This window comes from Lepidochelys kempii, chromosome 27, assembly GCF_965140285.1.
Source record: "Lepidochelys kempii isolate rLepKem1 chromosome 27, rLepKem1.hap1, whole genome shotgun sequence".
NCBI lineage: Eukaryota > Metazoa > Chordata > Testudines > Cheloniidae > Lepidochelys > Lepidochelys kempii.
In genome coordinates this window covers 2,612,519-2,625,537 of record NC_136406.1, presented here as the reverse complement: position 1 = coordinate 2,625,537, position 13,019 = coordinate 2,612,519, and the positions used below count along the sequence as shown (strand labels likewise).

General features: G+C 52.1%; 1 protein-coding gene across 1 annotated transcript in view; it reads right to left on the bottom strand.

Moving 5' to 3' along the window:
- Positions 1 to 401: 401 nt before the first annotated feature.
- SCN4A (sodium voltage-gated channel alpha subunit 4) overlaps positions 402 to 13,019 on the bottom strand; it is a 107,910-nt gene continuing 95,292 nt past the window's right edge. Inside the window, exons 20-25 of the mRNA XM_073326359.1 lie at positions 12,418 to 12,696; positions 10,344 to 10,397; positions 9,260 to 9,397; positions 7,610 to 7,714; positions 3,483 to 3,753; positions 402 to 1,594 (exon numbers count right to left, since the gene is read on the bottom strand). Of these exons, the coding sequence (XP_073182460.1) occupies positions 402 to 1,594; positions 3,483 to 3,753; positions 7,610 to 7,714; positions 9,260 to 9,397; positions 10,344 to 10,397; positions 12,418 to 12,696 (2,040 nt within the window). The remainder of the gene's footprint in view (positions 1,595 to 3,482; positions 3,754 to 7,609; positions 7,715 to 9,259; positions 9,398 to 10,343; positions 10,398 to 12,417; positions 12,697 to 13,019) is intronic.

The following is a 13,019-nucleotide window of genomic DNA, read 5'->3' as shown; positions in this document are numbered from 1 at the left end:
TCTCATTCATTGCACTTCAGGAACAATAATGGGGCAAACACCTCAAGTGTGAAATAATATTAAGAAATAATTTTGAAAATAAAAGGAGAGCCATACCCAGTCGTTAACTTCTGAAACACAGCGCTACCATGGTTCTATCGTTTTAAAACTTAGTGTTTCTCTTTCACCAGCAATAGAGAGATTTCACATTTACCTCAGAAGAAAAATACTCAACGCCGCAAGGCGCGGTGAATTATAAAACCTGTAATGAATACGAGGTTCTCCTGAAAAAGTTAAGATGGGTCTGAAATATGGTAATATGGCATTAGCTCAAATGTCTAGCGAGAGGGATACGGGTGCGTTCTTGCAGAAGAGATACAAATGGAGTCTTTGTAGGATAGGAAGATGAAAAGTGCTTTCCGTTATACTAACGACTCTTTCACCTCTCGCTCCCCATCCCTTTTTTTCGCCTCACTAGGAGCAGCTTGAGTCTCTGGGCTTGCACCTGGCACAAGAGCCAGGCCTGGGGCCATTTCCAGGTGTGTATCACTGTTCCCATAAATCTCATGCATTTTGTCTGCGATCAGTCCTACTTTTTCCAGCGCTCCCTCTGCAAAGGCGCCCTCCTCTTGACTATGCTTGTACAGATAAGAAGCCTGTTTCATTGACCGCTTTAGTAAATACCTTCGGAAGGCTCTTTGGATTTTTATGGCACAGACTTCCTCGTGCTTCCTTTTCAAAGTCGTAGTGATGGGTTCATAGGAAACCTTGGATGGGTTGGCAGCCATGAATTTCTCCTCCATTGTGGCTTTCAAGCCATCCATTTCCCCAGAGTCACCCAGCACTTCTTTAGTCAGTGCAAACAGAATATCCAGACAGTGGATTTTATCTCCGACGACCATTGGTAAATCCATGGTGATTAATTTAATCTTGTTTGGTTTGGCAATCTTGAGTGGCTCTTGCAAGGTGTCTACAAAATCCGACAGCACGTTGTACGCGATAAACTGGGTGGCATCTGGATCAAACTTCTCCCACGTTTCATAGAACATTTCAAAGTCATCTTCGCAGAGTGGTTCACTGCTCTCCTCTGTAGCCACGTTGAAGTTTTCCAGGATGATGGCGATGTACATGTTCACAACAATCAGAAAGGAGATGATGATGTAGGTGCAGAAAAAGCAGATGCCAATGGATGGGTTGCCGCAGTCTCCTTTTACCGAACTTCCAGGATTCTCCAAGTCCGGGTCGCAGTCTGGTGGGCCACTGTTCAGGATAGGGTTGAGGAGACCATCCCACCCGGCAGACGTCGTGATCTGAAACAAGCAGATGATGCTGTTCCCGAACGTCTCAAAATTGAAGATGTCGTCGATCCCAGACTCCTTCTTGACGTAGGCAAAGTTGGACATCCCGAAGATGGAGTAGATGAACATCACCAAGAACAGCAGGAGGCCGATGTTGAACAAAGCAGGGAGAGACATCATTAAAGCAAACAAGAGAGTCCGGATTCCTTTTGCTCCTCGGATCAGCCGCAGAACACGCCCAATTCTTGCCAACCTGATCACCCGGAAGAGGGTGGGGGACACAAAGTACTTCTCTATGATGTCGGAAAGGACGATACCTGAAAAGGGTGATAAGAAGGTAAGCGTGGCTTGCTGCATGAGCTGAAGTAGGGAAGCAATGGGTAACCTGCTCTGGATCTAGATGCACCCTCTGTGCTGGAGAGCTGAATGCTTGTGAAGGCAAGGGTGCTTAGCAGAGGACCATAAACTCACATGGGCTGGAAAAGGCCTCAGGAAAGTTCCCTAGCCAGTGCTGCTGCACAATCCTACCTTCCCTGTGATTTGCCATCCAGCCGCCATCTAAGAATCTACCACGTCCCATTGCTGCTTGCCCCATTGCCTGACGTGTTTCATGGTTAAAAGGTTTTGCTTACTGCTTCGTCTAACCCTTGCTCTTTGCTGCTGCCCCCTGGTACTTCTCTTTTGCTACGGGCGACAATCATGCTTTAGCCCCAATTCTTCCACACAGGGAGAAGTGGGAGAGGCTGGTGAGCAAGGACGGTGCGGCAGTTAGGGCAGTAGCAGTGGATTTGAGGCATTCTGGGCCATAGACATCCTGTGTGATCTTGAGCCTCATCTGCCTGTCTGTAACGGGGGGAACTGCCCTGCGCCCCAGAGGTGTTCTGAGGATACCGTCCATGGGAACAGGTGGTCCTTATTATTTTGAATGTATGAGATTATCTAAAACAGCCTCGTAGTGCACATGCAAAGATTAAAATATAGCCAACTCGTTGCTAATGAGACATGCCCTCCCAGAAACAATGAGCCCTCCCGAGTCCTTGCTGCACCCCAGTCCATGCTATAGGGGTGTGCCATACAGTGCCTCCTGAAGAGGGGAGCAAGGGAGCCCTCTGTGAGGTGCCTGGGGTTGCAGACAGACCTGAGCCCCTTGGAGAAGGGGAGGTCTGTCCATGTAGAATCCCTTTATGTGTGGAAGCTGGGGAGTTGCTTTGGGCAAGCACCTGGGGTAGGATTTGCAGGAAGCCCTTTAGGGTGCGCACTCAGGAAAGGTTTTAATGAGCACACAGGAAGGAGTTTTTTAGGGTGAGCATCTGGGGCGCAGGACCAGGTTAAGGTATAAGCACAATGGACCCCTGCTTATAGTCTGGAGTCATGTGAATCTCAGCTTTAATATATATAAATAATCATGTTTCTAGCTCTCCTGGTTGTGAAGAAAGTCTTGAAAACATGTGCTGAGCACGAACAATGCAGCGACAGCTGTCTGAGTCTGCAGACAGCCTGAGACAATTGCTCTAAAAGGGGTGAAATGTCCCATGAATCCCTATGGGCTATTAACTCTGAAACCTACCGCTTTGGGGGCCCTGCCACCCTCTCACCTCTTCTGGGATGACTGATGTTTGTAGGGTGCCCCCACACCGAGTCCTCTATTTGGGGAAGGGGTCAGGGTGGAAATGTGTCCTCCCTCCTATGGGGTGGACTTCTGCCCACCTGAACAGCGCTCAGGGGAGGCCCAGTCTGTCCAAAGAGGAATGGTGGTGGGTTTCTCCAAGGGGCTCATAGAGGGTGTCCACTCCTACCACCACTCCAGCAGGCAGAGGAACAGTGGCAGAGCTAGGGCTCAAGGTCAGGGCCATGGGTCTCCCAGGTAGGGGGGTGCCACCAAACCCATATTTCCCATCTAGCCATTTCTTCTCTATCTTTCAGAGTAACAGCCGTGTTAGTCTGTATTCGCAAAAAGAAAAGGAGGACTTGTGGCACCTTAGAGACGAACCAATTTATTTGAGCAGAAGCTTTCGTGAGCTACAGCTCACTTCATCGGATGCATCCAATGAAGTGAGCTGTAGCTCACGAAAGCTTATGCTCAGATAAATTGGTTCGTCTCTAAGGTGCCACAAGTACTCCTTTTCTTCTCTATCTTGGTTGCTACAGAACCCACTTGGTGGCTTGCCTGAGTCAATGGAAATGCAGCTGGCGGCTGGCGCTTACCTCCGATGGAGAGGATGACCACCACAAAGTCGAAGATGTTCCAGCCAATGGTGAAGTAGTAATAGCGCAAGGCAAACATTTTGAGCAAGCACTCGCCCGTGAAGATGACGATGAAAATCATGTTGATGTTGTAGAGGATGTTGATTTTAGTTGGGCTTTGGTCGTCTGTTTCAACCATCATGGTCACCATGTTAAGACAAATCAGGACCATGATGATGATGTCAAAAGCTTGCTTTGTCACAAAGTCAAACACCAGCCCCTGACATTTGTTCTTTAATACGTGGAATGTGGGTGAACATGGAGGCAGAAGGGCAAGCCAGGAGGTGGAATGGTCACACAGGACACAGCGGAGAATGAAGACAAAAACAGAAAGAGAGAGAGAGAGAGAGAGAAACAGTGTTTAGAAGAGGACAGAGACCCATCTGTCTTATCCCTTGTGCAGTGTGATCATGCAACAAGGATGTGGGCCCAGAGCCTCCCATGGGAGTTAGGTACCTAAATATCTTTGAGGATCTGGGCTGTGCTGCCTGGAGATGCTGTAGGCACCTCACCTGCTACTGAGGTCAGTAAATGTTGCAAGATGGAGCCTAGCTTGCACATGCCGATGTCTCATATGCTATGATGTAATATTGACATGTCTCCCAAGCACCAGGCTCAATGACTGGGCCTCCCCACGATGGATCATTATTGAACCCTAATTAACGCCAGTTGTTCATCATGGCAAAAACGGGAAAGGTCATCTTTTGAGTTACGGGGAGGGACTGTCTTTTAGTGGACAAAGTTGTGGGGTGAAAGAGACAAGCTTTCAAGCTACACAGAGCTGTGACAGTCTCAGGATCTTTCCCAGACCTGAAGAGGAGCTCCATGTGGCTCCGAAAGCTTGGCTCTTTCACCAACACTAGTTGGTCCACTAAAAGACAATCTCTCCCCAACCTTGTCTCTCTAGTATCCTGGGACTGACATGGCTACAACAACACTGCAAACAGCATTTGAGTTGTACCTTTTCAAAAAAGTCAGTCACAATTGTCTAATTATTAATTACCCCCATTTTCCATTCTGGGACTGTTAACAGCTGCCAGGAATAGTGCAAAGCTGGGGATTTTCATAAGAGCTGCCACACTGGGTCAGACCAACGGTCCATCTATCCCAGTATCCTGTCTCCAAGAGCGACCACTTGAAGAGCTTCATGGGGAGTGCATAGCACAGGCCAATTTTGGAGCGACCCACCCCATGTCTTCCACTCCTGGCTTCTGACAGTCAGAGGTTTAGGGAGACTCAGGGCATGGGGTTGCATCCCTGGCCACCTTGGCTAATAGCCATTGATGGACCTATCCTCCATGAACTGATTAATTCTTGTTTGAACCCAGTTATATTTCTGGCCTTCACAACATCACCTGGCAATGAGTTTCACAGATTAGTTGTACAATGTGGTGAAAAAGTACTTCCTCTTGTTTGTATTAAACCTGCTGCTTATTAATTTTATCGGGTGACCCCTGGTTTTTGTATTGTGGGAAAAGATAATTAACACTTCTCTCTTCCTTTTTGCTACACCAGTCATGATTTTATAGACCTCTGTCTTATCCCTCCTTAATCGTCTCTTTTCTAAGCTGAATAGCCCAAATCTTTTAAATCTCTCCTTGTATGGTAGCCAGGCCAGATCCTTGATTACCTTTGTTGCCCTTCTCTGAACCTTTTCCAGTTCCACTAAATCCTTTTAGAAATGGGGCGACCAGAACTGCATGCAGTATTCAAGGGCTGGATTTAGAGAGTGGCATTGTGATATTTTTGTCTTGGTTTCTATCCCTTTCCTAATGGTTCCTAACATTCTGGTCGCTTTTTTAACCGCTGCTGCGCACTGAGCAGATGTTTTCAGAGAACTCTCCAGTGACTCCAAGATCTCTTTCTTGAGTGGTAACAGCTAATTTAGACCAGTGGTTCTCAACCAGGGGCCCAAGGCCCCCTGGGAGGCTGCGAGCAGGTTTCAGGAGGTCCACTAAGCAGGGCTAGCATTAGACTTGCTGGGGCCCAGGGCAGAAAGCCGAAGCCCCACTGCCTGGAGCTGAAGCCGAAGCCTGAGCAGCTTAGCTCTGCAGGGCCTACTATGGCGTGGGGCCCCGGGAGTTGCCCTGCTTGCTCCCCCTTAATCCCAGCCCTGGCTTTTATATGCAGAAAAAACAGCTGCTGTAGCACAGGTGGGCCGTGGAGTTTTTATAGCGTGTTGGGGGGGTCTCAAAAAGAAAAAGGATGAGACCCCCTGAGTTACACCCCACCATTAGAAGCACTTAACCATCCTCGGCACCTTTGAAAATCTGAACCTGAATGCTTGGCAGAGCCAAATGTGCAGCAATTCCCGGGGAGGTAAAAGGCCAGAGGTGAAATCCTGCTCCCAGGGAAATCAATGGGAGTTTTGCCTTTGGCTTCAATGTCGCCAGGATTTCACCCCATGCCCAAGCCTGAGCAAATCCTGAGGATCATGGATTTTGCCACAAAACTCATTGGCCATGATGCACATCAAGCTGTAACTCTGACACATATCTGGGAGCGTCACATGAGGCTCATGCAGAAAAGAAAACACATGCACTACGAGAAATTACAGTTCAAAGATGGAGCAGTGACAGAATCGTGTTTGCTAGAAAGAGAACAGCGGCAAGCCGTTTGGAAGTTTTAAGGAAAGGAAAACTTAAAGAAATCCAAACGAGCAAGTGATTTATGAAACTGGTAACAGGAAAAGGAGATTTGGGAGATAGTGTCACAGGAATAACAATCTTTCACATCGCCCTTTTCATCAAGAGATCTCAGAGTGCTTTACAAAGCACATCAGTATCATTATCCCTATTTTACCAGTGGGGAAACTGATGCACAAGCCGGTGAAGTGACTTGTCCAAGATTGCCCAGCAGGCCAGGGTCAGAATTGGGATGAGAACTGGGTCTCCTGAGCCCTGGTGACTGCTCTAGCCACCAGGCCACACTGCCTCTTCCCCTTACAGACCTGATGGACTCAGACAGATTCAAAATTCAAAGAAAGTGGCATTTTTAAAACCGCTGCCACTCTCACCATTCCAACAAACCAAGGGGCTGTGCTCGCAGTCCCAGCAGAGCCCTTCTGTCCTAGCAGCATTTGAAATGGCTGGGGACACCTAACACGCTCAGCGTGCGCACTCCAATGCGTCCTGCCAGATGCCCACACGTCCTGGCTTGGCCTCTAGAACAGCACGGGCCAAACTGGTTTTATCTGATTTGTGGGTTTTGAGCCTTCTGGGGAGAAGCTGCCTGCTCTCCCACAAGTGCTCCCTGATCCCCTTGGCTGCTCAGAGGGGTCACCACATTCCTTCCCCTGTCTCCTGGGCTGGGGGAGCTGCCTCTCCACCACTAACCATTGCCCTCCATTATCACTGCCCTGCATCCTCCCCACACCTTTCTTCCTCCCTCTCGCCTAGGAACCATGGGCAGGGGAATGGAATCACCTGGGCTGGATGCTAACCAGGGCATGGGGCGAACACTCTGTGCTTGTGAAAAGGGCTACCGGACGATGGGTGGGCAGGATGCTGCGGGCACGTCTCAGCAGGAGAGCTCTAGCACCATGGGGAGCCATGGGGAAACCTCCCACCTAATGGACTCAGCATTTCCTGGGAGGTTTCCTCTCCACAGGGCTGTTTCTGGGAGATGCTGAGTGTCCCCCACCCCAATGCACTGAGCACGGTCAGCTCCCAGCGAGGAAGTCAGTCCTTGACACTTCTCAGGGTCAGGTGCTTGGCAAGTACTCAAACAAGTACTCAGTGTACCTGGGTCAGGTCCTGGCCCCTGGGGGGTAAGCCCTCAGTCAGAGAAGGAGACCATAACAAAAAGAAAGTGGTCTATGATGCATTAAATACTCCACTCGTACTGTATGGCTGAAGGGCTTGGGTTCCCAGGGCGCTCGCCCAACGTGCTGCCTCTCTGAAACTCCAGTCCTGGCTGCTCGTTGCCGGATGTAAAAGCTCTTTGTGGAGTGGTGACAGTGATCTGAGGTGCATCACAAAACCCGATCCCCCTGCTGGACACCTGGCCCCGGCTCACGCCTGTCGGCACCATTTCTGTTTCTAAACACCCCCTCCCACTAGCTCTCAAACACTTTTAACGTGCCATACATGGGGCCTGGGGATTGGCTTCTGGGGCTTCTTTGATCCAAGCTTTTTCATGGCGTTGTAGTATTTCTTCTGCTCCTCCGTCATGAAGATGTCCTTCCCTCCAAAGTATAAAAGGAATCGCCATTATTAGACTTGGATACATTTTGGTTTTTAACAAGCATCAGCACCAGCTTCCAGTAACACTGGGAGGAATTTGCTGCTCCTGGCAAGTCTTGGGGCTTGGGTACACTACAAAATTAAGTCGACGTACAGCTACTGCAGTAATTAAAGCAGTGGTTCATGTCCACACTATGCTCCTTCTGTCAGCGGTGCATGTCTTCCCCAGGAGCGCTTCTACTGACTGCATTGTGGGGCGCTGACAGCTGGAGTCTCGCTGCCCCAGCCCTGGTGCTGACAGCCAACAGGCGATGTAAGTAACGCAGTGTCTGCACGGGCGCTGCATCGCCCTGACTACATTGATTTAAGTGCTACACCCCTCGTGGGGGTGGAGTTATTAGGTCAGGGTAGTGGGTGACTTACACCGCCAGGGGCACCGCTGCAGTGTAAACACTGACACAGTGAGGTTGACGTTAGCTGCCTTACGCCCACCCAGCTCTGTAGTGTAGACCAGGCCTTGCTCTGCTGGGAGCAGCTTCTCCTCAAGTTCAGACTCCCGGTCCTCTGTCTTCTAGAGTCTTTTCTGCCCTGCTTTTCTTTACTCCACCCAGGAATGGAGCTTGCTTTAACTGCAGCCATGTTTTAGCCAGAGCTACTCGCAGTGGCTCATGTCTCTTTCCTTGGAGGATCCCACCAGCTCAGCAAACCCTGCTGGCTCCTGAATCCCAGCTGCCCTGGGGCTTCCTAGCCTGTCTGGAGTTCCCCATAATCTTCTAGGGATTTTCCGAATGGAAGCAGCTCAGTGTCATCACCCATCACCCGGCCCCTCCTTCCCCGCTCTGAGTTTCCCCAAGGGGGGCAGGGGTTGCCCATGGGTCCCACCCCTGGAATCTGGGGTTCACTCTGAGACCAGCTGGAGTGTAGGGGATCCATGGGTGCTAGGGCACCATCCGCCTAGGGGCTCAGTGCCTCCACAACAGCCCTGAGTGCCCAGTCCCAGGCCCCTGCCCCCCCAGCGACCCCAGCAGAGCACCGAGGGCCAGGCCTGGCAATGCTGATGCTTCTGGGCTCAAAATCAAATAGAAAAGAGACTCCCTCTCTGCACCTTCTTTGGTTTTTCTGAGTACTTTCCAGGCCCCCTTTACACACCGTAAATGAGAAAACCCCTGGGATGTGACTTCTCAGGTTCCTGTGAGGAGCTCATTTAGCAACCCCAGTGATCGGGAAGAGTGGGCACCAGCATGGCAGGGAACTGCCCAGGGGACTCAGCTCATGCGAAGCAGCTCCTCTGCCCCTAGGCTGGGTCTGCTCCTGTGTCTGACCTCCCACTGTGACCCCATGCCCCCGGGTCTGCACCCTCGCCCAGGAGCTGCAATTCGCTGCCCGCCGCAGGGCGCTCCTTCCTGGCCTGCCTCCTGAAGCTCTGCGCAAGGAATGACTGCAGGGCAGTGCTCTGGGTTAGCAGGAGGCCGGACTAGCTGATCCCAATGGACCTGTCCAGATCTCCGGGGCCACGGGAATGCCAGGAGCCCAGGCGGGCCAGGAGATACTTATCTTTTTCTTTTGTTGGTTGAAGTTGTCGATAATGACACCGATGAAGAGGTTGAGGGTGAAGAAGGCGCCAAAGATGATGAAGATGACGAAGTAGATGTACATGTAGAGGTTGGTCTCATACAGCGGCTGTTCTTCGATCTGAGTGGGGAGAAGGGGATGCATGAGTGCAGGGCACAGCCCACTCCCCCCACGTCCCAGGCATGGGGTCACTGCTGCACTGCAGGGGGCTGGGAATGCTGAGAACCCAGCCTCCCCCGACATGGGAACCTGAGGTGCCTCCATGCCCAGAGCCTGCTCAGAGGCGGACTAAGATTTATTGGGGTCCCGGGCACAATGAACAAAGAATGCCCACTGCTCCTCCTCTTCCCCCAAGGCCCCGCCCCCGGCCAGGCTGGAAGCTGGAGCCAACCTGTGGTAAGAGCTGCCCAGGGAGCCTGGTCCGCTCTGGGGAGCCCCAGACCCTCCACCTGCCCTGAGACGCTCCGAAAAGCTCCATGCCGCAGAACGTCAATCTGCCCCGGCTGCAGATGTCAAGAGGGAAGGTCAAGAGCAGCTCCCGGGATGGGGGGACTGGAGGGCTTGGCTACAGGAAAGAAGTGGGGACACAGGGTGGGGGGGACAAAGCTTCTGTCCCAGAAAAGAAGGGGAGATCTGACAGTTTGGGGTCAGGTTGGAGCACTTTTTGGGGAGCTGGTTTCTGGGGACCAGGCTGGGGGTGCTGGCAAGGCAAAGGGGAAGGGTGGCGCCTGCAGAATGTGTGATCAATGAAACATCAGACTGTGTCCTGTTCCCATAGTTCGCTGCTCAGCTATGGGACAGGGTGAGAGCTCCACCCCTCCCTTCCCGGCTCCTCTGCCCCCCACCTGCCCGAGCCCCCCAGCTGGATCCTAACCAGCTGGGGCCTGGATCAGCCTGCCTGTGCCAGGGGGCAGAGCACAGAGAGAGTGCCCCTCAAAGCCCTAAGCAGGCCCCAGGGCCATGCTGAACCATGTAAGGCAGGGCTCCTTGTCCCAGCATGCCCTGCGAAGCCAGGCATGTCGACGAGAGAGCAGCAGAACACGCTCCTCTCTCTGTGTCACCTCACCTCGCGGGAGTCCACGGCCGCATACATGATGTCCATCCAGCCTTTGAAGGTGGCCTGCCGGGACAGCACAGAGCAGTGGAGTCAGTCCCCAGGGGAGCTCAGCACATTGGCTGCTGAACATCTGGCCCCTGGGCTGTGGAATAACCAGGCTTAAATTCCTGTCCTAACTCAGGCAGATCAAGGATGTAAGCCTGGGGCTTCTGCATCCCTCAGAAGTGTGCTAACCACAGGGCTCTCACAGGGTCTAGCACAGCCTCTCCCGCTTGGACCAGAGATTCCAGCCGAGATACGAGGAGCCTTCCCAATGAATGGGTCGCTAAAACCGAGACATTTCCAGGGGAAGTTCCCCCTTTGACGAATCGGCATTCGGACAAAGAAACCCTCACGTCGAAAAATTCCCAAGCAGCCTGGCATGGAACAACCAAAAGCCCCACCCATGCTCCATTCGGGGAGAAGCTACACTGATCTCTGGAGATGGCACTTTACGTCTGTCTGGGGAGCCAGGAAAATTGCAGTGTCACCCAATGGGACAGGCTGGTGTCAGCCACTGAGCTGGGCCAGGAGCTGTCTCAAACTCCAGCTTTGCTAAACAGAAGTTTAGCTGACCCCTCGGCTTCCCAGTTAGCTTCCAGGCTGCATTTGTACAGCACACGGCTGACTGATCACTGCCTAGGTGTTAACCTGTAGCACCTGCTCCTGAGTCTCTGGAAATTCGGGGGTGGGGGGGGGGAGGGTTGGACCATTCACTTCACCAGGAGCTGGAGGGGCGTGGTGTTTGTGACTGAACAAAAGAGGGTGCATGTCTCGTTTCCTGCATTAGATGGCATGACACTACAGCAGGGGAAGCTGAGCACCAGATGGGTGATCAGCTAGGGCGGCACTGTGATGTGATTGTGCCCACTCAGTTCCCCTGGATGCAGGGGGAGTTCCCTAGGCCCAGTCACCGAGCAATCAGACTTTATTTAAAAACAAGGCAGAGGAAACTGCAGCGTTGAGAGGGGGAGCAGGCAGGAATCTCCGTGGCAGGGAGATCAGTTAGGCTGCAGAATCGTCTCCGTAAGGCCCAAGAGGAACTAGATTGGACAAAGCATTAGAAGTGTTCTCAAGGGAAGAACAGACTGGAGATGAACTGCAAGATCTACCAGCTCTTGTCCATCTCGGACGCCTAGGACTCTAGGACAGCTGTCTCGTACCTTTTGCTCTGAGCGTTTGTTCCATCACTTGACTAGGGATTGGTCTTTTGCTCCCTTAATAGTAATGGCCGCAATCATCCTACTTCCTTTAATAAAGAATGGTGTGTTAAATCCCTGTCCTGCCCACCATGCCCCACATTCTCTGGTAGCTCCCCCAGTTCTACACGCCATTCTAGAAAGGATTGTCAATGGCCTAGCTAATTAGTGAGCGTAACTCCTTAGGGCACAGTATCGCCTGCACAGGTTGACTGGAATAGGTTCACATTTTCCAAGCATTCCTTTACCTCCCCTCCAGTGAAAGCTAATTTCTGCTCATGGCCCCATGACGTCTCACCTGTTCCAAGCTTTTGTGTGTGTGAAATCTAGATTTTGGAATTAAAAGGCGTCATGATCCAGTGGATTGGCAGCTGGCTTGGCAGGCAGGAGACCTAGGCCTTGATCCTCGAAGGTATTTAGGCACTTAATTGCCACTGATTCCAAAGGGAATTAGGCACCTACATGCCTTTGATGAGCTGAGCACTGGGTGCCAATCTGACCTGTAGGAGGTGACCTTGGGCAAGTCCCTTCCCCTTTCTGTGCCTCAGTTTCCCCCCACCCCTTCTGTAAAATGGGTCCTATCATTTGGTCCTATCTATTTTTCCTGTAAGCTCTTTGGGGCAGGGACAGTCACTCACTCTGCACTAGCACAGCGGGGCCCTGATCTTGGTCAAGACTCTAGGTGCTACTGTCAGGTACATAATGATAAAATAAAGCCCGGCAGCCTGGTGGTTAGGAGCTGCAGGGGAGCCTCTCGCTCGGCATCTGACAGCTGCTCCGGCTGGGGAGCTGTGCCAGCCTGGGGTTACCTCAGGCCAAGAGCTGCTGCACGGCGGAGTACTTACCACCTGCAGCAGGGACAGGTAGCCCAAGCCCACGTTGTCGAAGTTGACCTTGACGTTGACCCAGCGCACCTGGTTGGTGTGGAGCAGCGCCAGGCAGTCGCTTTTGTTGTTCACCTCGCTGATGTCAAAGAGCTCGTCCGTGGTGGTGTTGATGCACCGGTAGTACTTCCCCGCAAACAGGTTCACCCCCATGATGCTGAATATCAGCCAGAAGATCAAGCAGACCAGCAGGACGTTCATAATGGAAGGGATGGCACCCAGCAGGGCGTTCACCACCACCTGCAACGGGAGGAGAGAGGGCAGGGCTGGCCTAGGGGAAGCGGCTCGGGACTTCGCGCGGGACAGTTCTGTGGCTGGGTGTTAGCTCTGCCGCTCGGACGGAATTACAGGTACCCCTCACCTGGGAGCAGCTGCGACTCCTCAAAGCCACCTGGACAGTTACTATGCTGCAGGTGCAGTTACCTGGAGTTCCTGTGTGAGGCACAGCCCACCACGGCCAGATCTGAGCCTCCCCACTCCACAAAGCCGAAGAGAACACGGGATGCGCCACCCGGGAGAGATGGGACCTTGTCTAGCTGGAACGGAACTGTCTACACTGCGGT